General features: G+C 57.1%; 1 protein-coding gene across 5 annotated transcripts; it reads right to left on the bottom strand.

The window, feature by feature from the left end:
* On the bottom strand, positions 1-21,224 carry SERINC2 (serine incorporator 2). Of its 5 annotated transcripts, XM_070249938.1 has the most exons (11): positions 21,109-21,212; positions 20,501-20,551; positions 9,710-9,871; positions 8,435-8,625; positions 7,914-7,993; positions 7,321-7,458; positions 6,445-6,614; positions 4,722-4,812; positions 4,259-4,400; positions 1,522-1,737; positions 1-552 (listed from the first exon to the last, which is right to left on the bottom strand). In XM_070249938.1, the coding sequence occupies exons 1-11, from the start codon at positions 21,121-21,123 to the stop codon at positions 417-419; spliced, it is 1,392 nt and encodes a 463-aa protein (XP_070106039.1). In that variant the 5' UTR covers positions 21,124-21,212; the 3' UTR covers positions 1-416. The 5 variants fall into 5 exon arrangements, with proteins under 5 accessions (XP_070106039.1, XP_070106047.1, XP_023490387.1 ...); XM_070249946.1 differs by lacking the exon at positions 20,501-20,551 and having other exon boundaries at positions 21,109-21,224; XM_023634619.2 differs by lacking the exons at positions 20,501-20,551; positions 21,109-21,212 and adding an exon at positions 18,089-18,214.
* Between the last annotated feature and the right edge of the window lie 860 nt (positions 21,225-22,084).

Here is a 22,084-nt window from a genome sequence, read left to right on the forward strand (position 1 = left end):
GGCAGGCACACTGGCTTGTTTATTGGGCAGAGTCTCAGAGACTCAGCAAGGCACGGTGTTGGGGAGGGGGCGGGGCGCCCTGGGGGACGTGGTCCAGAACACCAGGCTCAGTGCCGGCACCCATCGTGGGGAGCACTCCTGCTCTCAGAGCGGCTCTGGGCGTTTCTCTCCTCAGGACCCTCTCCCGGAGCCTGAAAACAAAGGGCCCTTTTTCCCCAAGAGAGTGAGAGCGGGTGACTGGGGGCGAGGGTAGGGAAGAGGCAGCCCCTTGGTCTGGGGCTCAGGCGAGGGCCCGACGCTCCTCCTCCCTGAAGGCACTAGGAGCAGAGGGCCCAGCTCCGGGCAAGTCCTGGGGGGCTCAGGCCGCTGACCGTCACTGAGCCCCGAGGCACGGGGTGGGCGGCTGCAGGGCTGCCTCAGCTGAAGTCCCGGTTGGGCAGGAGGAGGGGAGCTACCAGCGTCCACAGGTAGAGGAGCAGCCCCGCCCAGCTGGCACCGATCTTCACCCACACGGCGGTCCACGTGCTGACCATCTTCCGGGTCTCGCCAGGCCTGGAACACAACATCATCCCAGTGAGCCTGGCCACCAACATTGTGGCCTCAGTCTTGACCCTGACCTTATGACCCAGTGGTGACCCCTGACTTCAACTCTGGCTCTTACACTGTGACTCTAGCCCCCATCTCTGATATTTTTGACACTTGGTTTTAAGACCCTAGATATAGCTCTTGACCTTGTACCATAGACCTGACCCTGACCTTAATTCAAACCTTGACCCCAGTCCTAGACTGTAATATTGTGACCTGATTCCTGGTCCCTAACCTTGAGATCCTAATTCTGTGACCTCACTCCTGGTCCCTGACTTTGGGACCCTGGAACTCCTGACCTCTAATCTTGACTCTGACCTTAAATCCTGTAACCCTACCTATGACCACTGACTTTATGACCACAGTTCTGATATCTCTGACCTCACTTCTGACCCTTGACCCTGTGACCCTAGTCCTGACCCCTGACCTTGTTACTGTGATCTTAGCTCCTTGACCTTACCACTTCAATCCTGGCTTCATGGCCTCCTAACCCCAATTTTAACCAAATGACCAAATTTGTGGCTTTATATGGCCCAAATCCCAACTCCTGACCTCATGACTCCTATTCTTGACCCTGTGACTGTGATTCTGACCCCACACCCAATCCTAACCCTCCAACCATGAAGCCCGAATCTGACCCCATACTCCAATCACCAGCCCTGATCTGTAAACCAGGTCTGCCCTGCACAGGCCCCGCCCCACCTCCTGTGTCCCCACTTTTCAAGCACTTAGTGGAGGCGCCAGGAGCTAAGCGGACCAAAATACTGGCAAAGAAACTGAGGCACGGAGGGGGCGGGCTCTACGGAGGGTGCTAGATAGACACTCCACACCCCAGCCGTGAGCAGGCAGCAGGAATAACCGAGTGAGGCGCTGGAGGAGAGGGGAGGTGTGCACCCGGGATGCGGGCCCCCTCCACGCCCAGCAGGCTGCACGTACTTGTACCAGTTGGTGAGTGTCATCATGATGTGCAGGGAGGCAAGCACCAGGCAGAAGTGGAAGAAGGAGTAGCTGTAGGTGACGCCATCCTGCTCGTTGTCGAAGGCCCGGCCCTCGCAGGCCACCTGCTGCTGCTGCTGCGCGGCCTCCAGCATGGGCGGGCTGTCCTCTGTCTGCATCAGGCTGTTCACCTGCCGGTGGTCTGAAGAGCGCACGCTGCAGGGGAGGGAGTGGGTGGTCAGCGCCCTCACTGCCGAGGCGGGCAGGTGGGCAGCACCAAGGGGCCTCACGGTCATAACAACAACGGGCATTATGGTCCCAGAGGCTCAGGGGCCGGCAGCCTGGTTAGGCCTGGACCCAGGAATTTGTTCTGACTCCCAACTCTACCCCCACTCCCCATGTGACCTTGGGCAAGACACTGAGCCTCTCTAAGCCTCTGAATCCTGTCTGTAAGGTCAGGGATAACAGGACCCCCTCACAGGGCTGCTGGGAGGAGTAAACGGAAAAGGCTATAAAGCCCGTGGCACAGAGGATAAACCGAATAAACGGACCCTATTACTCTGGGGGTCCACCTGCCCTTTCCAGAAACATGCACTGAGCACCTGGCACTGCCAAGCACCACACCGGGCACTGCATTCATTAACGCTGTTAATAATTAATAATGCCCACTCGCTATTAAGTTTGCTTTCGTTTCATTAGTTTTAGGTAAGTAGTTTTACCAATTACCTCCCTTTCTTCATGTTTACAGTAAAAAAATAATAGCAGTAATGATTTTTTTGTAATTGCTTTTCTATAATGAGGTCGTCATGTTTTTAACAGTACTTAATAGCTTGAGACAAATATACAATTTTGACAAACCAACTTGTACTTCGAAAAGAAGTGAAACGAACGAGACCTGGCTTCCAACCCCGCCCTCCGCACTGAGGGTCGCCCCTTGCTGACCTTCAACCCACCCCAGTCGCCAGCTCCTGCGCGGACATTTAGGGCACGGGAGCCCAGGGCCGGGCCGTCTGCTGGGGCAAGAGTGGTCAGCAGTGGTCCCCGCCCTCCGGCTGCTTATTCGCTTCCTGGGCTTGAAGAACGGTGCTAAGAACAGAGAGGCCCTCCGGGGCCCTCAGAGGCGCAGCCCAGTGACCGCAGCCTAGCAGGTGCGAGTGTGAGAAGCACCAGGAAGCGGAGGTTGGGCCGGATCGGGATGGGGACGGGGAGAGAAGCAGGGGCGGGGACAGCGTGCTCGTGGCCTCAGACAAGCGGCTGCCCAGCTTCCTCACCCGTGAAACGGAGGTGATATGGGCCTTTGCAGGTTAAAAAAGGAATCGAGTGAGGTGACTAAGAAGAGAGATGTTTGTGAAGTGCCCAGACTTGCGTGGAAGAAAACGTTTAGGAAAAGACCAAACCAAAACGTGAAACAGCCTCAAAATGTTCTAGCGGGCGGGGGGGGGGGGGGGGGGGGCCGGGGGCAGGGGTGCTGCCTGTAGGAAAACAGGCACTGCCGGATGGACAGACGACGGGGGCAGGGATGGAGGAGCAAGGCAAAGGAGGAGCAGGGCAAAGGTTCCCTCCAGGGAGTCAAGGGCGGACAGAGAAAGCGCCGCTTGGGTAAATGCCGCGGCGAGGCAATCAACAACTCTGCTAGCTTCAGTGTAAACAATAATTATGCTTAATATCATCATCCAGTGACGCTGACAAAACAGCCACTCACAGCCAGCCAGCTGTGCAAACATTCACAGTTACTCGTAATAACAGCAAACACTTATTTGGCGCCTACTACTTGCCAAGTTCTTTTCTCGGTGCCTTATCCATATTAACTAATCTACACCCCTTCAACAATCCCGTGAGGCAGGTACCATTTTTATCCCTGATTTACAAATTAGGAAACTGAGGCACAGAAAGGTTAAGTGACTTGCCAGAGATCACACTGCTAGTAAGGGCAGTGCTAGGTTCAAATACAGGCAGTGTGGCTCAAGTCCACACTGATAAGCACCTGCTAAGATGCCCTTTAAAAAAGTTGCCATGGGGCCGGCCCAGTGGCACAGCGGTTAAGTGCGCACATTCCGCTTCCATGGCCCGGGGTTCGCCGGTTCGGATCCCGGGTGTGGACATGGAACCGCTTGGCAAGCCATGCTGTGGTAGGCATCCCACGTGTAAAGTAGAGGAAGATGGGCATGGATGTCAGCTCAGGGCCAGTCTTCCTCAGCAAAAAGAGGAGAATTGGCAGCAGATGTTAGCTCAGGGCTAATCTTCCTCAAAAAAATAAATAAATAATAAAAATAAATAAGTAAATAAAGTTGCCATGTGACTTAAGTGTGAGCTGCTCTCCCTCAGGGGAGATTGTGGGGTCACAGTCACCTGGGCATGGAGGTTACCACCCGCCTTTTACTGAGGAGGAAACTGAAGCTCAGAAAGGCGAAGCCACTTATCCCAAGGCCACACACAGCAGGTGAGTGACAGTGCGTGGGCCTGCTGGCCCCAGTCCAGACTCCTCCCCTGACCCCACAGCTGTCCGCACCCGCCTGAGCTGGGCATGTGCACCCCAGGTTCAGCCCCACCTCTGCCGCCCAGTCACGAGGTACCCTCTGAAGGACTCAGTTTCCCCACTAGCACAATGCAGGGGCTGGACACGCTGCTGGCCGAGGGCGCCTTCCAGCTTGGCATCTCGGCTCCCACATCCTCCCCTCACTTCCAGCTCCGGGCCCCCAATCATGACCCCTCCCCAGAAACCAGACCCGCACCATACCTGATGAAGAAGGTGCACAGGATGAAGACGACGAGACCCACGATGCTCGGCGCATCCCACCAGTGGGTCTCATAGCCCTCGGGGCCTGCCAGGAACGTGCCGTTGCTCAAGTGGGTCAGCAGGTGGGGGTTGCATTTCTGGTCTGGGGATGGGAGCACGGTCACTCTCAGCCCACACAGGCCAGGTTTGAGCAGCCAGGTAGCCCTGAGGGCAGAGAGCCACCCCAAATGGACAGACAGACAGACAACCCACCACCCAAGTCCCAACAACAGCGCCTAGCAGACAAAATGACAGAGACAGTTCCAGGACCAGATGGGGTGCCCTCCACCTCCCAGAAGGACTGAGTCTCGGAACGAGCTGGGTCTGGGATGTCCCTGTCACTTGTGAGCATCCCAGCCCCCCAAGAGGGCCACTGCCGGGCCAGGAATGAGGCCAGCCTCCTCGAACGCAGGTCTGTACTCACCGGGGACATTTGACAGGGCCAGCCAGGTGACAAATATGGTGTAGAGTGTGACGACCGAGGCCTGCAGCAGACCCGAGTTGGGCTGGGCCTCCTGGCAAGAGCAGTCCATCAGTATGGCCCCTGCAAACCCAGGGCACCCCGCCCCACCCCCACCCAGCCACTCACACCCAAGTGGGGGACCCCAAACACCCCCACCACCCCAGGGCCATCCTACCCCAGCCCTGTGGGGAAAGCACACCACCCAGGCCACCCTTCACCCACCCAAGGGGGAGTCCTCGCTCTTTCTCTTAACACACGAGCCCACTTGTTCCCCTGTTGGGCACCCTTCAAGGGCAGGGTCTCTTCGCCTCCCTGGTGTGCCCCGCCTTTGCTCCCCCTAGACCGCCTGCCACACTCCTCCTTGCTGATGACACCCCAGCCACCATGGCCAACTCGCTGTCCAGGGAACCTGCAAACCCTTTCCCCCCTCAGGGCCTTTGCACCTGCCATGCCCTCTCCCTGACACATTCCTCCCCACATCTCCACAGGGGCAGCCTCTCTCTAGTTCTCAGTCCTCAGCTCAATCAGGACCCCAGAAGGCCCTGAGAACCCTGGCTACAGCTGCCCGTGGCCCCACCAGCCCCCCTGCCTCTTTGCCGACACCCTCTTATTTTCCATGTGGCACGTACCAGCAAAATCACCTGGCTTGGCCTAGTCTCCTCCTGGCTGTTCTTCCCCACCCACCCCGCCCCAACACACGCACACTTGAAAATATGAATCTAAGCTCTGTGATTAGGAGCACAGGCTCCGGGCCAGCTGCCAGGGGTTCAAATCCCAGCTCCACCCCCTACTACTCTTTACTCCTGTTTCTTCATCTGTAAAGTGGGGACGATGATGGTACAAGGACTAAATAACATGATAGATGCCATTAACTGTTAGCTATTTTTCCTCCTCTTCCTCCTCTTCCTCACAGCTGTATCCCCAACATCGAGAAGAGGGCCTGGGACACAGTAAGTGCTCAAGAGGTATTTGTTGAGTAAACGCTGATTGCTGTGTGACCTGGGACAGAGGCATTACCCTCTCTGGGCTTCAATTTTCTCACTGGGAAATGGAGGCCCTGACTAGAAGGGAAGTTCCCCACCTCTCTGCTGAAGACCCTCCAAGACCACCTAAGCTACCTCTGAAACCCCTGGTGGGCTGAGATCCGAAAGGGTGAAGGACCACTGAACTCCTTTTCTGAATCACAATTGATTACCTTGGGATTACCATTATCCCACACGGGCTGGGATTAGACACTGCAACTGCACCTTCCAACACGCCTTCCTGAGGTGTCTAGGAATCGTTCCTCAGTGTCCCTCCCTAATGTTCTCCCAATTTGCATAAAAACAATGACAATAACAATAATGATAACAATAGCCAATGTCTGATGGACAGCCATATGCCAGGCACTGTTCTAAGTGTTCACAAATATGATCTGGAGAATAACTCCAAAGAGTAGGTATTATTATCCCCACTTTACATTTGAGACGAGAGGTGCACAGAGAGGCTGAGGCACTTTCCCAAAGACACCCAGCATGTAGATGTGAGAGCCAAGACCCTAACCTAGGGAGGCTGACTTGGGTGCCCATCCTCTTGGTCCAAACTTCTGTGACTGCCAGCCTCTGCCCCAGGACCCCAAGGTTCCTACAAGAAGTCCCACACCCAGGGGCCGGGTGTCAGGCCAGGCAGAGACAGGCAGGCTCACCTGGACCTTGGGCAGGACGGCGATGATGGAGACGCAGACGCAGAAGGTGAGGTTGAGGCTGATGAAGACCTTGCCCTCGTGGCAGGCGCCGGGCTGGGTGTAGAAGACGAACAGCAGCGTCACCCCCGCGATGGACAGCGCGTAGAAGAGGAGCGTGAAGAAGAAGAGGCCTGAGCGGAGGGGCAGCACGCAGCGGGTCAGGAGGCCCAGGTCCCCGCTCCCGGGAGGGGCCTGTGTGGCAGGCCTCCCTGTCTCTGCCTCAGCGTCCTCACTCCGGGAACGTTAGCATCTCCCAAACCTCCGTCACTCACCAACACCTGGTGAGTTTCTGCCCCATATCCTGAACTCAAATGACTCAGTGCCCACAAGTAGGGTGACCATAAAAATAAACACAAGGAATCCAAAGCGGTCTTTTAAAAAGTGCCCTAGATGCTGCGGTCTGCTGCAGCCGGGCTCCGGCTGCCAGAGAGACCAGCGGGGAGGAGGCGGGAAGCACGCCGGCACCAAGCGAGCCTTTCTCCTTGACTGAGTCAGAAGAATCGAGCAAGAACCCAACGGGACTCCCTCTGCCCCTGGGGTTTCAAGGACCGGGTGTCACCTGAAGTCTGGTCTGGCCGCGCAGCCCCGTCTGCAGGAGTCGCTGCACTAGACTCGTCCAGGGCTCCCCAGTCCAGCTCAGCCCATCCCCCTGAAGTGCCCCAGGGTGGTGGCCCCGCCCACACACCCCCTGCCCTCCGTCTGCCCTGGACATTCAATGCCTGCCCTAAGGCGGGGGCTGGTCGGATGCCCTCCAGGCCCTCATCCAGCTTCAGGGACCCGTCGATGCCCCAGGTCACCCGGCCCCACACGGAGGCCAGCCGGTCGGGCAGCACTGACCTGCGTACCAGGCGCGCGAGTCGCGTTCCTCGGCCTTGCCCAGCCACCGCTGGTTCCAGGAGTGTGCGAAGTCGATGAACAGCACCAACTGGATGAGGATGAAGAGGAAGGAGCCCACGACACCAAAGTAGAACCAGACTGGGTGGCGGGAGGGCAGCAAGGAGGTCAGCAGGGCAGCCGCCTGAGCGACAGAGCCGTGACCCCACCTGGCTCCCCCGGGACTCCTGGGGCAGGCACACTCCCAGGGTCTCCCCTTCACACACACATTTATTCATTCAACAATCATTTGTGCCACATCCTGCATTGGGGACACTCAGAGGAGGCACAACCCTTTCCTCAGGGAGCTGCCAGCCATGTACCAAGATGCGATGTGGCAGGGCAGGGGTCAGGGGTGAGGGAGGTTCCCCCAACCCAAGTCCCCAAAGGCCATGTGGCCAAGCACCAGAGGGCTGTCTCCCGGGTGGCGGGGGAGGACCCAGCCAGCAGCCAGGGTCCATGTGCCAGGGCAAAGAGACGCCCCACCAGGGCTCCCCGCTCTGGGGACCCCACCTCCCTCTTGGTGGCCCCCAGCCCTCCCCACCAAGGCCACCTACTGTTGGAGAAAGAGCCATCAGGGATGTAGAAGGCGCCCACAGTGATGCCCACCAGGACCAGGAACTTAAAGAACCAAAACCTGTGGGGGCGGTAAGCAGCACAGACAAGAGAGCTGAGCGGGGGAAGGGAACAGGCCTGACCCCCAGAACCACACCCCCAAAGAACAGGCACTGAGAGAGATGAAGAGGGACTTTCTGATGGTCTGATGGACACAGAAAGTCTGTCCTGGCCCTAGAAAAAGCCCTGAGGGGCAGCGGGAAGGACCAATTAGGGGCCAGGATCCTCACTGGGGTTTAGCCCCAGCCATGTCACTAAAGTGCTGTGTGGCCTTAGGCATGTTGTTGCCCTTTCTGAGCACTATTTCCTCATCTGAGAAACGGGAATAACTAAACGAGCTGATCTCTGTGTTGTGCCCTCTGGCTTCAGGGGCTCCTGAGTCGGAGGGTAGGGTCTGGAGACAGCAGAGAAGGGGGAAAACCACTGCGGGAGGGTCCCGCGGGGCAGGGGAGGCCCCCCTCACCCGTTCTGGATGGCTGCCCTGGGGTCCCGGCTGCTGCGCACGCAGATCATGAGCAGGGTGAAAAGGAAGAAAAAGGCGGCCGTGGCGAAGGACATGCGGTAGACGGCGCGGTAGCCGAGCAGGGAGCCACAGTCGATGTGGCCCTGCAGGCCGACGGGGGTCCCGACCCCGTCCTCACACACCCAGGGCAGCTGCGGAGACAGACAGAGCAGCTCAGAGGCCCCGCCCACCCGGGACCCAGGAGGGAGGCCCCGCCCACCCGGGACCCAGGAGGGAGGCCCCGCCCACCCAGAACCCAGGAGGGAGGCAGGCCCCGCCCACCCAGAACCCAGGAGGGAGGCAGGCCCCGCCCACCCGGACTCCAGGAGGGAGGTCCCGCCCACCCGGGATCCAGCAGGGAGGCCCCAGACCACCCGGTACCCAGGAGGGATGGAGGGAGGAATGGAGGGAGGAATGGAGGGAGGGAGGGAGGAAGGAAGGCCCCGCCCACCCAGAACCCAGGAGGCAGGCCCAGACCACCCGGAACCCAGGAGGGAGTCCCAGACCACCCGGAACCCAGGAGGGAGGCCCCAAGGGGCCGGGCCAGGACAGAGCCCCAGCCTCCCGCGCCACGTCCACTCGCGGCCACCTCCGCGGCTGAAGTCCTGTGAGGGAGCCCCCAGCGACAGCCGTCCAGTTCCACCTCGCTACCATCTGCTTATCTCCCTGTCGGCCGCCCACAGCCTCTGGAACGCCCCCCACCGTCTAAAGCAGGGCTCCCCAAAGTTCTCCGCCCACCCCCATCCTGCAGACGCCTGGGGAAAGCCGAGAGGCCAGGGCCACTCTCCCACAGACTCAGTCTCCCAGGGGGTCTGAGAATCTGCACGTCTAGCCAACTCCCCAGGGGATTCACACCTCTATGCACTAAAATGTGGAGCCACTGGCCTGAATGTCCCCCTGGTCTGTGCCAGGCTATGAAACACTGATGAAGCGACATTAGGGGGTCCCAAACTGGGCATGCGCATCAAAGCGGGGAGAGCACGCCCTGGGCCAGTGTCGGGGGGCAATAATGATTAATAAGATTTCCCAAGGGGAGCTTGGCTTACGAGACACCGAATCCCCGTGTGCGGCCACATCCTCCTCCCCACACGAAGAAACAACCCCCATCGCCAACCTTGGGCCACCCCTGCCCACCTCCTCCTGATTAGCTGGGACCCCAAGCCTGGGCCCCCCGAGCCTGGAGCGGCTGAGCCTTCCCCAGAGGCCGGGCACCGCGCCTCCGCCAGGGCCGCTCACCTTGTAGAGCTGACTCTCCACGCCGGGACTCAGCATGATGATGGACACCAGCACCCCCAGGAAGAGGAAGACGGTGAAGATCAGGCGGCTCACGGTGGAGTTGCGGCTGGCGGGGCAGCAGGCGCACAGGATGCAGGGGGCAGAGCCGCAGAGGCAGGACGCCTGCGGGGGGCGGGGGACGGCACTCACTCTGCCTCCTCTCCCGGGCCCACGTCCCGCCCGAGCCCGCAGCACCCACCCCGGCCCCTGCCATGTCTCCAAATCTGCACGGAGCCCGCCTGTACCACCCGCCCCGCGCCGGGCCGGGGCACACCTCGTCCCCAGGCGTCACCCCATCGAACTTTCAAGCCCGAAGGGGAGGCTGAGGGAACCAAGCCTCAAAGAGGCTGGGTCACACAGGGTCACAGAGCCAGTAAGAACGGAACCCCGATTCAAAGCTGGATCTATCACAGGTATTAGGGAGAGAGAGGAACTTCAGAGAGAGAGAGCTGGAGTGACACTTACTTAGAGGAGGTCAGGGTGGTAAAAAAACTTCTTAAAAAATTCAGCTCTGTCACTGATTATCTGTGTGACCTTACACAACTCACTCAACCTCTCTGAACCTCAATATCCTCTTCCATAAAATGGGAATCATAACAGCTCCTACTTATCATGTGGCAGTTGTAGGGATGAAACAGGAATTTTAACCTGTAATCCCTCAGGCTCGCTCCTCCCTTCCTTGCTTAGTTTTTCTCCCCAGGAGCTCCTATCATCTGACTGGCTTTACATTTTATTTCTAGCATGTAAGCTCCAGCAGGACCAGCATTGGAGCTCTAGAAACAGCAGGTGCATGTAGACATCTGCTGAGTCAATGGAATGAAGGACTGTGAGCGGCTGTGATCTCCCACTCCGGGGCTTTCGATGGCAGCGGTGGGCTCACCCTTCCCCTCCGGGCTCCTCTGCCCCAGCTGGCGTCAGCCCCTCCCCTCCCTGGGGCTGGCTGACATCACTTAGGGGCTGGTGATGCCACACCATTCATGGGTGGCATCCCGAAAGGAGACACCTTCTGGGAGCCGGGTCCACGGCCCAGCCTTTGAGAAAACAGGCTCACATCCGGGTCCATCTGGTCAACTGTTTACCGGCCCCGAAAGAGCCCAACTCCTCCCCCAGGTATTGAAGAGTCTGGGGAGCAAGAAGGACACGGGCCCCGCCCTCCCAGTGCCTCCAGGGGCAGGAAAGACACTCAACACGGCATCACCCCTCATGGTGAGGACGTGCCAAGACATATATGCTGGCATGAGAGTAACTGACGGGGCCACATCAGACTGGGGGTGGCGGGTCACCTCCTTGAAGAAGTGACATTTAAGCCGAGAGCTGGAGAATGAGGAAGCACTTGCCAGACCCAGGGGAGGAAAGAGCGTCCCAGGCAGAGGGCACAGCGCCCAAGGCGGCTCTGCACAAGCCGGGCGCTGAAGAAACAGCGAGAAGGCCCTGCAGCCAGGCTGGCAGGGCCGGCGGCCACGTGCAGGAGCTGGCGATGGTCTGGAGCAGTGGGCGTCCACTCGAGGGCCTGAAGCAGGACGGATGGGGACAGCCTCACCCTCAATGACCACCTGGGGGATGGCAGGCCAAAGGGGCCCCTGCTCCTCGGGAACCCTGCGCCCTGCTTCCTGGACTGCTCACACGGCGTCCAGCGCCCTCTGCTTGAGGTGTGGCTGTCTCCTGTCTCGCCACCACTTCTCCCCAGACGGGAAAGGATCCTGGAAATGCTCCTGTTCACCCATCTCTCTCACCCACAAAGCCAAGTACAACATGGAGGCTAAAAGAAATGCTTGCAGAATGAAATTTTCCCTCGTGGTCCAAATCCTAATAGTCCACCCAGCCAGCAACAACTGGCTACATCTCTGAGCCCCCACCCCAAGCCCTACTCCTCTCCATGGCCGCTTTCTGGGGATGAGGAGATAAGCAAATGCCAGAAGTGTTCTGTAAACCATAAAGAGCATTCTGGTTATCAGACAGAGCAGGCTCTTAGCCCCATTCTACAGAGGAGCAAACTGAGATCAGAGAGGTTAAGAAACTTGCCAGAAGTCACACAGCAAGTGGACGGCAGTGCTGAGATTCAAGTAATGACAGACAGCTTCTCTTCATAAAGAGTCACCTAGTCCCACGCACTGTAGTAAGCACCTTATCGACATTAAGCTTCACTGACACTATAAAGTAAGTGTGTTATAACCTCCCATTTACAAATGGGGAAACTGAGACTCAGAGAGGTGACACGACCAACGTCACACCGCAAGTAAGCTGAGGAGGTGGGATTTGAGCTCAAGTCTGTCTGCACCAAGGGCCCGCTAACTCATCGATGGCAGTCTTATTTAATTTCCAAACACCCCACTGATGAAAACAATCCCTCCAGTGCTGGAGAAAACCGAGGGAGGCCGACAGGCACTGATCCCGGGAACCAGGGGCCCAAGTGCCTGGGTCTGGCTTGTTACCACTTGCATTTGAGACACAAGAAAAGCTGCCCCACTGCAGTCAGCGAGCCTGGCCTTTCAATTCACTCTGGCTCCTAGAGATCAAAATCCAGGTAGTCCTGAGACCTGAGGCCTCAGGATTTCCAAGGGCCTGGCTGACACCAGAGAGGCCAGGTCAGGGAGAGAAAAACACACAGCAGCCCCCAGCCGCTTCCAGAGCATCCTTGGAATTGGCCATACGTTCTGACCCAGGCCCTCCACCTCTGGGGATCGCTCCGGCAAGAACCTCTTCCTACAGAAGCACCAGCCTGCGGGAGTAAGTGCATTCACGCGCACACGCACATACCCACGAAGTTCACTGTGGCACTGTTCACGCCAGGGCAACGAAGGCGAAAGCGGAAGATAACTAAACGGCCATCAATACCTCCTGGAACTCCCCTGGGAGGGGTCTCTGCTGAATGGAGCAGTATACATGTCACACTTAAATGAGCACGTGTAACCAAATACAATCAAATATAAATTATACCCCAGTCAAGTTGCTCTTGCTATTAAAACATAAAAGTTTTGAATTAAGAAAAAAACTAAAATAGGCATAAAGCTTTAGGCTTTATGAGCTTATTAGAATATGAAGAAACTGCAAATAACCCAAAGGCCCAACCCCAGGGCACGCGGTGGCCCATTTACTCCTGGGAATGTTAGAGGCAGGAAGATGAAAGTCACTCTGCTGCAGAGCAATAGGGACTGACGCCTATGATGCAACAGGAAAGCCCAGGCAGGCACGAAACCGTGCCTGCACGAACATGACAATCACCACCCCACCCCCAAAGGCACTCGGGGAAAGGCAGCCACGGAAAAGCACCAGAACACTGAGAGTGGCCGAATCTGAGCGCCAGCCAGGATCTTGGAAGGGAGAACTCCGAACTTAGGAAGCCCTGGGTCTCAGAGTCTTAAAGCTGCAAGATTCCTTGGCATTCAACTGGTCCAGCCTCTCTCTGATGAAGAAGTACCCAGAAGGCAGCTGGCCACCTGCTGCTTGCACACGGCCAACGACAAGGAGCTCACTACCTCCCAAGGAGAGCTGGACAGCTCTGGAGCTGTGCATGGTTTGGCGTGGTGGGAACACATTGTCACTGAGTCACTCACACTCTCTCCCGGTTATCCCTAGAGCCAGGACCCAGGTTCTTAGAACCACTCCCCGGGCACTGGGCTGGCGGCGGGTGGGGAGGGGGGGTGGGCGGTGGCTAAGGCCTAGGGCCACAGTTTAAAGTTGCTTTGTTTAAAACACACTAGCCCTCCACTTCTGGGTATTACTCAAAAGAACTGAATGCAAGGACCCAAACAGATATTTGTGCACCCACGGTCAGTGCAGCATTATTCACAACAGCCAAAAGGCGGAAGCAACCCAAGCGTCCATGGACCGATGAATGGATAAACAAAATGTGGTCTATATGTCCACTGGAATATTATTCAGCCTTAAAAAGGAAGGAAATTCTCATACACACTGCAACATGGATGAACCTTGAGGACACTGTGCCAAGTCAAATAAGCCAGGCACAGAAAGATAAATACCATCTGATTCCACTTACCTTGGGTACCTAGAGAGGTCAAATTCATAGAGACAGGAAGTAGAATGGTGGTTCCCAGGGGCTAGGGGGAAGGGAGGGGGAGTTATAATTTAACCTGGAGGAGCTTCAGTTGGGGAAGATAGAAAAGTTCTAGAGACGGATGGTGGCGATGGTTGCACAACACTGTGAATGTGCTTAATGCCACTGAACTGTAGTTAAAAATGCTTAAAATGTTACATTTTATGTTACGTATATTTTATAACTAAAAAAAGGAGGGGGCAAGGAGTTTTCCGGGAAGAGTAGGAAGTTAGCTAAGTAAGGAAGGGAAGGGTATTCCTACAGAGGAAATAAGACCTGTCAAGCTGTAAGGAATTCTGCATTTTCAGGGTAGCTGGGCAAGAAAGGAAGCTGGAGTGGTGATGGAGAGATGGCCAAGGTCCCCGCCGGCCACGCCAAGGAGTCTGGACTTTATCCTGAAGGCAACGGGGAACAATTGCTAAAGGGGAGGCATGACATAGATTTGCAGTTTAGAAATATCACTGGGCCACAGAAAGGAAGACAGACCAAGAGAGTGGCATGCGGGAGCTTCAGGAACAGGGAGAGAGAGTCAGGGGCCGTTTCCAGTGACCCAGAGAACTGATACCAAGGAAGAGACCGATTCTAGAGTTCTCCTGGGGCGCTTCGCCCAACATTTACGCCTTTCTGACAATACCACTCATTGGGATCGATCTCACTAGGGGTGTATTTGTTAGACATCCATTTTTAATATATATATGTATCATGTCTCCTAAAATAAACTACAAGCTCCTGGAAAACAAAACAAAGACTTAAAATAGTCCATTTTATGCAATGCACATTTTGCCTCCGTTAAACAGAAAACGGGTGCCAGCAAGGACGGGATGGCGCTTGCAGACTTCATGAACACCTCCCCGACTGGCTGAGCCAGCCCAGGACCAACAAACCGCAGAGAGAAGAGGTCAGCCCCAAGCTACTCAGCGCACATTGCCTGCCTCCCCCCTCGCAGCACTAAGAACAGAGCGCCTGGTCTTGGCTCTGCCACCAACTGGCAGTCAGACCTCAGACAAGTCTCCTTTCCCCTACGTGGGACTCAGTTTCCTCATCCAGAAATGGGCTCCTGGGCAGGACAGTAAAGCGGCTGGAGTCCAGGCTCTAGAAGGGGACAGCCCTGGGTTTCACCGGCTGCACCACGCCCTTGAAAGAGTCGAGAGCAACTGAGAACTCTGTTTGCGGAGGGCCACAGCTTGGCAGCTTCGCAGTAAGGGTGCGGGCATGCTCATCTCAGCCCCAGCCACTCCTCACGACGTGCTGAGAGACAGGGGCCACTTACAAATGGGGAAACTGAGACTCAGAGAGGTGACACGACCAACGTCACACTGCAAGTAAGCTGAGGAGGTGGGATTTGAGCTCAAGTCTGTCTGCACCAAGGGCCCGCTAACTCATCGATGGCAGTCTTATTTAATTTCCAAACACCCCACTGATGAAAACAATCCCTCTAGTGCTGGAGAAAACCGAGGGAGGCCGACAGGCACTGATCCACTGTTCTGCCCCCTTCACAGACAAGGAGAGAGGCGATGGGACGGCCCCCAGTCACGCAGCCGAGAGGGGGCCCAGCCAGGATCCGAGTCCATTTCAGGCTGACCCAAAGGCCCTTCACACTCCCTCGCATGCAGAAGGCCCTCCCTAAGTATTTACTGACCGTCCAACTCATGTGCTGGCCTGCCCGGTGCCTCCCATCCCACCAGGGGCCCATCTTATCTCCTCCCAGCCAGGACTCACCTTCAGCCCAGTACAAACGCTGACTCAGAGCGCTACGACAGGCAGATGCAAATACGTCACAGCTGGGAGGGTATAAAAGTTTTCCCCACCGACGTATGTACCCCCAAACTTTCCCCCTAAAAATGCCTGGGAACCCCCTTTAGAACATCACTTCTATAGGGCAAGTCTTTATGGAAACAGGTTGTTATTGGTGGCCAGTAGCGCCCAACTACACCACTTAATACTGTGTGGCTGTGAGGAAATCACTTTCCCTCTCTGATCCAGTTTCCTCATCTGTGAAGTGGGAATATTAACTGGCTCACTGCAGTTGCTGTGAGGATTAAATGGAAGGACGCATATAAAGTGCTCACTGCAGTGCTGGGCCTGTGCCACCACTGGGTGCGTGGTAAGGATGCAGTAAAAGTGGCTATTGTTGGTATCATTATCTGCAAAGTAGGATAAGTATGTCACAAGGCTGGGGGGAGAACCAATGAGATGGCAGGGGTGAGGGGCTGGCAACAGTGCCTGGCAGGCAGTAGGTGCTCAGTAAATGTCAGAGGTCAGAGCCCCAAGGGGAGGCCACTGAAAGGAGGGGCAGGTCCCTTGCAGACACTAGCCTCCCACTAAGTGAACCTCCCAATTCTACCTTGGGCCAGCCCTGTCCCCAGGCACCCAAGATGTGGAGGGAGGGCAGGTGTGGGCAAGAAGTCTGGACCAGGAATCAGATTTTAATCCTGACTGTACGGTTCCCCATGCTTTCACTGTGCAACCTTAGGCAAGTCAGCTAACCTCTCTGGGCTACAGGTTCCTCATCTCACGAGGGTTTGAGAAGACCTGTCAGGTGCCTTCCGGTCTCAGCACTGTAGGATTCTATGACTCAGAAACCAGCACTTGGCTCCAGAGGGAACTCTCCACCCACCTTTCAAAGATGATAACAATAGCTCCCATTTGGAGCACTCGCTATATGCCAGGAACGGGGCAGGGCACTTTCCAGTCTTCCCAACAGCATTACAAGGGAGGCAGAGGGAGAGACAGAGGCCCAGGGGACTGGCAGGTCTTCTCTCAACACCCCCCACGCCCAGACCAGCCCAGTCAGATGGACATCTGGTCAACAACCAGAAAGCTCTCCCTCCTCACCAGGAAGCAAACCCTTCCTGGGCAGACGCAGCCCAAACCTTGGTTTCGGGGCGGGATCTCAGGGACCAGCTCTTGATTCCTACACAGACACACAGACACTCGGGGACACACACACACACACACACACACACACGCACGCACTTCACAGATGGGGAAATGGAGGCCCAGAGAGGACAAGAGTTCTGTCCAGGGACCCTCTGTACAGCCTCTGGGCAGACAACGCAGCATTCTCAGAAAATGGCTGTAAAGTCAATCTCTAGATGCCCCAGCTCGCGCCTCGACACCAGCCTCCTAACACACACACACACACACACACACAACTCAGAGACAAAGGAAAGTAAGTCCTGGGATTCGGCAGCCGGCAGCCACCAGACGCCCCTCTTCCTCTCTGCTCCTCTTTGTTCGGGGCAAAGGGGGAGGGGGCTGCCTGAACGAAGCTCGGGTTTAATGAGGGGAAGAGGGAAGGAGAAGGGGCCTCCGCCAGGGTCTTGCCGAAGCTCCTCCCCGGTGCTGGCTGCCCCCCAGGTCCCCGAGCCCAGGCGACCAGGTACTCCCTCCCCCCACGGACCCCAGCCTCCCTCAATTCCTGGGTTTTTCAAGCCAGAGCTGGGCCCGGGCGGCACCCGCACCCACCGCACGGAGGGCGGCTTAGAAAGGCGCAAGGGGCTTCCTCCACACCCCGCACTGTGGCTCCGGGGCCCAGAGGGGAAGTGTCTGGGGCTCGCTGGGGAAGTGGCCAGGAGTTAGCCTGAGCCAGACTGAATGAGGCAGACACACGGACGCAGAGAGACAGACAGACTGGACGGGCGGACAGACGGACAGACACCGAACCATAGACAGACAACGACAGATGGAGAAGCGACGGATGAACAAAGACAGTCGGACAAACGAACGGACAGGGACAGCCATCAGACAAATACAAATGGACAAACGGAGGCAGACGAACAGGGACAGACAGACTGACGGACAGACTGCCAGAGGGACAAAGAAGGACACACGGCGGAGAGAGACGGGGAGCAGGCAGCCCACACAAAGAGTCAGAGCGTCCGGGAGAGAGATGGGAGGCGCACGGCGAGGGTGTCCCCAAGTTGGACGAAGTGAAGCCACAGCGCCCACTCCCACCCCGGGCTCGGAGCCTCAGTCTCCCCAGCTCCCCGTAGGGGCGCCGGCCGAGGGCACTCCCCTCCCCCGCCCGGGCGCGCCCCAACCCCTCCCCCGCGGTAACCCGAGCCCGGGACACCAGCTGTCGCCGGCGCCCGCAGGCCCGGGACGGGGACGGGGACGGGGCCCGAGGGAGGGGGTACCCGAGGGGCGAGGAGGGGGCTGCGGGTTCAGAAAGACAAGTTTGGAGGAAGGAAAAAGAAGAAACTATTTGGAGGAAGAAGACGGGACACAAGCGCAGGAAGGAAGAAGGCGGCGGCGGCGCGGGGCGGACGCGGGGCTGGACTCACGCAGCTGAGCAGGGAGCAGGCGCCCAGGCAGGCCCCCATGGCGGCGGCGGCGCGGGGCGCGGGGCGCGGGGCGCGCGGTCTGCTAGGGCTCCTGCCGCCCCGCCGGGCCCCGCCTGGCCCCGCCCCCAGCCCCGCCCCGCCTGGCCCCGCCCCCGCCCCGCCCCGCCCCACCTGCCGAAGCCGCCGGTCACTTTCCGGCTACGCTCCGGGCCTCCCGGGACTCACCTGGAGCAGGTGCATGGGCGGGACCCGTCGGGGAAGTCGGGGTGCCTGGGATCCCCGCGGCCACGAGACCCGCGCAAGTGGTCCCAACTCTGGCCCAGGCTCGTGTCCTGGTCCAAAGTGAGGGTTTGGAAATGGTGACGCCTGGGTTCGCCAGGCCACAGCTTGAGCTCGTAACGCTGTTACCCCACTTCAGGGGGCAGAATCCAAGAGATAGTCACCCCTGACTCGGCGCTTGACGTAGAGTCTCTGCCCAAGGCGCAGGTGTTGAATAATGAATAATTGGAGAAAGAAACGGACAAGCCACTTCGCCTCTCTGAGCCTCAGTTTCCCCATCTCTAAAGTGAGGATGCCTACATTATAGGGCTGTTACAACACGTGGTAGATGCTTGACGAATGTGAGCTCCCTGTCGTCCCTGTTTCTCCTGAGACTCCTCAGCACTCTTTTCCTGTTCTCCCCTCCATCCACCTGCTCCTCAAGCCCTACTGACTGCTGTCTTGGGCCACGTGCTCCCCCGAGCCACCCTACTTGGTGGCTCATTGCTCCCCACGGATGCCCTAACTCTGGGCCCCAGCTAAGGGGATCAGAAGGGGTGGGTGTGTCACATTCCTGGCAGCCCATCCCGCAGGGGTAGGTGGAAGAGACCCAGGGGCGGGCTCTGTAATTAGTCTCTGTCCCCCTCTAGCCCTCTCCTCGCTCAGCCCTCGACAGGATAATGTTAGGGAAGGAAGTCTGGGTGCCTCGCAGCTGACCCCGGGGCCAAAGATCCAGCCTGACTGCATCCTTGGGTGATTCATAATTAATGGGGCCAGGCTTAGCCATTAATTGTGCCAGGACTGTTCTAGAAACATATCCTACAGTTTCCTCCCTCCACACTGGCCCACAGGATACCTCTCCCTGGAAAGCCCTTCTTCTCCTTGTTCCCTTTCCTAGCCATCGAAGCCTTGCTCACATGCCATGTCTTCTTGGTGAAGAGAACCACCACCCCAAACCACTGCTTGGCCCCCTTAGGAATGAGTATCCTCCAGTTTCTCTGTGTTTCAACATGGGCCTCCGTTATGGCCTCACAAATAAGTAAAGTTACCACAAAGCTTGAGCACGGACCAAACCCTGTCACCTGCATGGTCCCATCCAAGCCCCCACAATAACCCTGAGAAGTAGGTTAATTCCCTACCCCGCCCCAATTTGCAGATGAGGACACTGAGGCTCAGAGAAGCACAGTGACGTGCTAGACATAAACTGAGCTGTGACTATTGTCGTTGCTGTTATTGTTGCTCAAGGACACACGGCTCAGAAGGCAGAGCTAGAGGACCACCGATCTGGCCTTGATCTCAGAATGCAAGGCCCGTCCCTGACATTCCACTGCCACTCCTGGAAAGTGGAGGCGGCAATACCCAGTCCCCCTCTTTTGCTGTCCAATAATGTGTTCAGTCCTTCCCAAGTCTGAGACCCTTAGGAGGCTGTGAGCCGCCCAAGGACTGTCTGATTCACCTCTGGCTGCTCCCTCCCCTGCCCTGGGTATAGCACGGGGCCTGGCGTAAACGTTTGATGAATGAATGTCTGAACTTTTACCACAAGCCCAGGTTCCTCGTTCTGCTGTGACTGACAGTCTGATCTAAAACCTGCCCCTACATGTCACCTTCTACCCAGCAACCCTCCGTGCCTGGAATGCCACCCAGCAGTTGCGGTGAGCCTGTCTCACAGCCCCCCACCCCAGGGGTCAGCTCCTTTTGACACTTCTGCCCCATGAGCTGAATTTTCCATCCGTCAACACCTCCCTTTCCCATGACCTGGTCCAGAGAAAGTGCCCAAGAAGAGATGAGCAACACCTGAGACTCTTGCTCTGTCCCAGCCTCTCACACCCTCTGCCGTCCTGGGGGGGGGGCCACTTCCCCTCTCTGTCCCTCCATCCCCCCCCCAGAGATGGGGGTGGTTATCCTGCTTAACCTCCCAGAGCAGTTGGGAGCCTCGAGAAAGCGTTCCAAGAAAAAGGCAGTGATCTGAACGGAGCGAGGGGTTAACATAACTCCGAGTGTAAAAGACGGCCTCCTGGTTTTAGATTGAAATTTTCCAGAGCAGAGTGACATGCTGCCATTGTCCTGGCCTCCCCCACCCAAGACCGAGGCAAGCTGGGCTCTCTGGTCCCCATGTCACCACACGCAGGGGGGCAGACTCTGCAGATGACTCACGGTGTGCCCTTGTCCTGGTGACTGTTGCTCTTTCAGCCTCACGCTTCTCATCTGTGAAATGGAGATAGTCATTTTTGCCCCAGCTATCTCAGGGGATTATTGAGGAGATGAAACGAGGAGGTGATAAAGAGGCTTCATTGCTCAGTGTCCAGACCAGACCACCCGCCTTTCTCCCAAGTCTTGAACCTCCAGCATGGAGCCAGAATCACTCTCTCTCACACCTCCAAAGGCAAGGTCACAGTCAGTCCCTCCCCAGCCCCCGGATCTTGGCAAGTCACCCAACCTCTCTGAGCCTCACTGGAGGGTTGGGATTCAGGGTCACCACAGCCCTTCCAACTATGTCACGTCATGTAAACTATGTCCACGGAGAGAATCATGCAGGGGTCCTTTGGTCCAGCCCCCTGTGCCTGTCACCCAGCCCAGACAGATGCTCAACTCCCCAGGTCCCAGAGGAAGTAGGCTCTGGCTTCTTGGGCCACTCACTCCAAGGGTTCTCTAATCTGATCTCATTGGGCCTCAGCTTTCAAATCTGCAATATGGGAACGATTCCCTGCTCAAGCCCCCAGGGCCCGCCAACACCCCCAGTTCATTCTTGCCCTATCCCTTACCATCCTGCCGTCCATGGGGACTCAGATGCACTCTGGCTTTCAGCCTCCCGTCCCCTTGGCCTTGCTCTTGGCACTGGCCTCCACTTCCTGCTTCTGACCCATTTACAGAGAGGGCTGAGGCTGTCCCTTATGAATATGCATGTGGGATAATGAGGGTTTGGGATTGGGGGAGCATCTGGAGAGAGGCATCCACGTAGGCACCATCTGCCCGTTCTCCCCATACACAGCCCCCCAGCGAGGCCACCCTCCTCCCAAAGTGTGCATGCGAGTTTGGGGCAAAGGCTGAAGAAACAACAATAGTAATATCCACAGCAACTATTTTTAAGTGCTTACAACTTGCCAGGCACCCTGCTAATAGCATCTCCTGTAAGATGCTTTTAAGGTGAAAACTATTTTCCCCATTTGACACATAAGGAAATTGATGCTCTGAGAAGTTGGGTGATGTGCACGTAGACTGGATGTGGAACGTGCACGTGGTTATGTGCAGGGCGAGGATGGAACCCAGGTTTTGCTGGACTCCACAGCTGGCACTCTTAACCTCTGCCACCCAGGTGTACAGGGCCAAGCCAGGAGCCCTGAGCTCATGGTCCTGGGGCCACATCTAGAGCTCACACTCCAGCAGACGAGCTCACAGTGGCCTTAGGCAACCCAGACTTTAGGAAAGAACCCCAGGTCCCGCAATTGACTCCATCTGTACAGTATGGAGATGGGCATACAGGTGTGTGCATGCAGTGCATGTTCACATGTGTGTAGACACACGTGTGATGCACGTGTGAGCGTAGATGTACCCACCGTGTGTTGTGCATGTTTGGATGTAAACATGTGTGACAGGGGTGTCCCCGAGGCTGCCCGGTGTATGCACTCCTATGCCACTTTTGTTCCTTTTTCAGCCAACACTTAGAGAGAAACTGCTGCGTGCCAGGTGCTGGGGATATGGTGTGAACAAGGCCAACGGGGTCTCTGCCCTCCTGAAGTG

Source organism: Equus caballus, chromosome 2, assembly GCF_041296265.1.
Source record: "Equus caballus isolate H_3958 breed thoroughbred chromosome 2, TB-T2T, whole genome shotgun sequence".
Taxonomy (NCBI): Eukaryota; Metazoa; Chordata; class Mammalia; order Perissodactyla; family Equidae; genus Equus; species Equus caballus.